This window comes from Phytophthora infestans, genomic scaffold (assembly GCF_000142945.1).
Source record: "Phytophthora infestans T30-4 supercont1.41 genomic scaffold, whole genome shotgun sequence".
Taxonomy (NCBI): Eukaryota; Oomycota; class Peronosporomycetes; order Peronosporales; family Peronosporaceae; genus Phytophthora; species Phytophthora infestans.
In genome coordinates this window covers 587,642-589,127 of record NW_003303718.1, presented here as the reverse complement: position 1 = coordinate 589,127, position 1,486 = coordinate 587,642, and the positions used below count along the sequence as shown (strand labels likewise).

Here is a 1,486-nt window from a genome sequence, read left to right as displayed (position 1 = left end):
CATTATTATATAACACAAATTTTGTGTTTTGCAGTTATTTTGCCGACGCTAAAAATGGCAGGCCGTGTGTGTAAAAAATATCATTCCCTAATACAAATAGTAAATGGTAATCGATGTGGACACCAGCAATCAATGTGCATTTCCATCTGTTTTGAGCATTACTAAAAGTCATACAGAAGTCCCCCGTACCATGTTCTTCATTTCCGCTTTGTATCGGATCACCTAAATTGAGAGCATATTGGAGATATTACCAGATTGCTGTGAATTCCCTATGTAAATTAATCAGACGACCTCCTACGCTTATTGAGGGGGACTTCTGTGTCGCAGTCGATAAATACTAATACATGTAGTGATTTCTTTTTAATATTTATGCTTTCATTTCTAATCCTTTCTTGGTTTTGTTAGCAAGCAACCAAAGCAGCATACGGTACCGTACATGTACATGATTGATTTGCTTGTTGATACATGTGCATGATCGGTGCGTTTGGTGCTTGGATCGATGCGATCATCGACCCCCTCAAGTTGCAACTTGAGGTTTTATTCTCAGACTTCGACCGGAGAAGCGCCGGTGGTTGCGTATTGAGCTCATTCTCGGATTTTCCGTCCAAGCAGCAAGTCCTCAGCCAATTTCCATATCTATAATGTCTTTCCGTCAAGTGTTTAAGACGCAGGCGCGCCACATGAGCTCAAGCTCGCGCAAGTTTTTCGTGGGCGGTAACTGGAAGTGCAACGGCTCCCTGGGCCAGGCGCAAGAGCTCGTGGGAATGCTTAACACGGCCAAGATTCCAGTCAATGTGGAGGTCGTTGTGGCCCCTTCGCAGGTGCACGCCGCTACCGTCAAGGCTTCGCTGCGCTCCGACGTGCGTGTCAGCGGCCAGGACGTCTGGAAGCAAGGCAACGGCGCCTTCACGGGCGAGACCTCGGCCGAAATGCTCAAGGATCTGGGCGCTGAGTACACTCTTGTAGGCCACAGCGAGCGCCGCGAGAAGGGCGAGACCAACGAGGTCGTAGCCAAGAAGGCTGCCTACGCTCTCGAAAAGGGCCTGGGCGTTATTGCTTGCATCGGTGAGACCAAGGACCACCGCGAAGCCAACCAGACCGTGGCCTACATCACGGAGCAGCTCGACGCCTACGCCGCCGGGATTAATGACTGGACCAACGTCGTCATTGCCTACGAACCCATCTGGGCCATCGGTACGGGTCTTACGGCCTCGCCTGAACAGGCTCAGGAGGTGCACGCCAGCATTCGTGCCTGGCTCAAGGAGAAGGTGTCTCCTGAGGCTGCAGAGCAGACCCGCGTCATTTACGGTGGATCGGTCGGCGCGAAGAACGCCCCAGAGCTCTCGCAGAAGGAAGACATTGACGGCTTCCTGGTTGGTGGTGCTTCGCTCAAGCCCGACTTCCTCCAGATTATCAACGCTCAGAACCCGACGGCCAACGTCGGTGGCGCTGTGAACGTTGCTATCAACGGCTTCGGTCGTAGTGG

The 1,486-nt window shown here is 51.8% G+C and overlaps 1 protein-coding gene across 1 annotated transcript; it reads left to right on the top strand.

Moving 5' to 3' along the window:
• Positions 1–641: 641 nt before the first annotated feature.
• On the top strand, positions 642–1,481 carry PITG_16048 (triosephosphate isomerase; the record flags this gene model as incomplete). Its single annotated transcript, XM_002897778.1, has 1 exon — positions 642–1,481. A coding segment is annotated over one exon (840 nt), but the record flags the coding sequence as incomplete, so codon positions are not given.
• Positions 1,482–1,486: the final 5 nt, after the last annotated feature.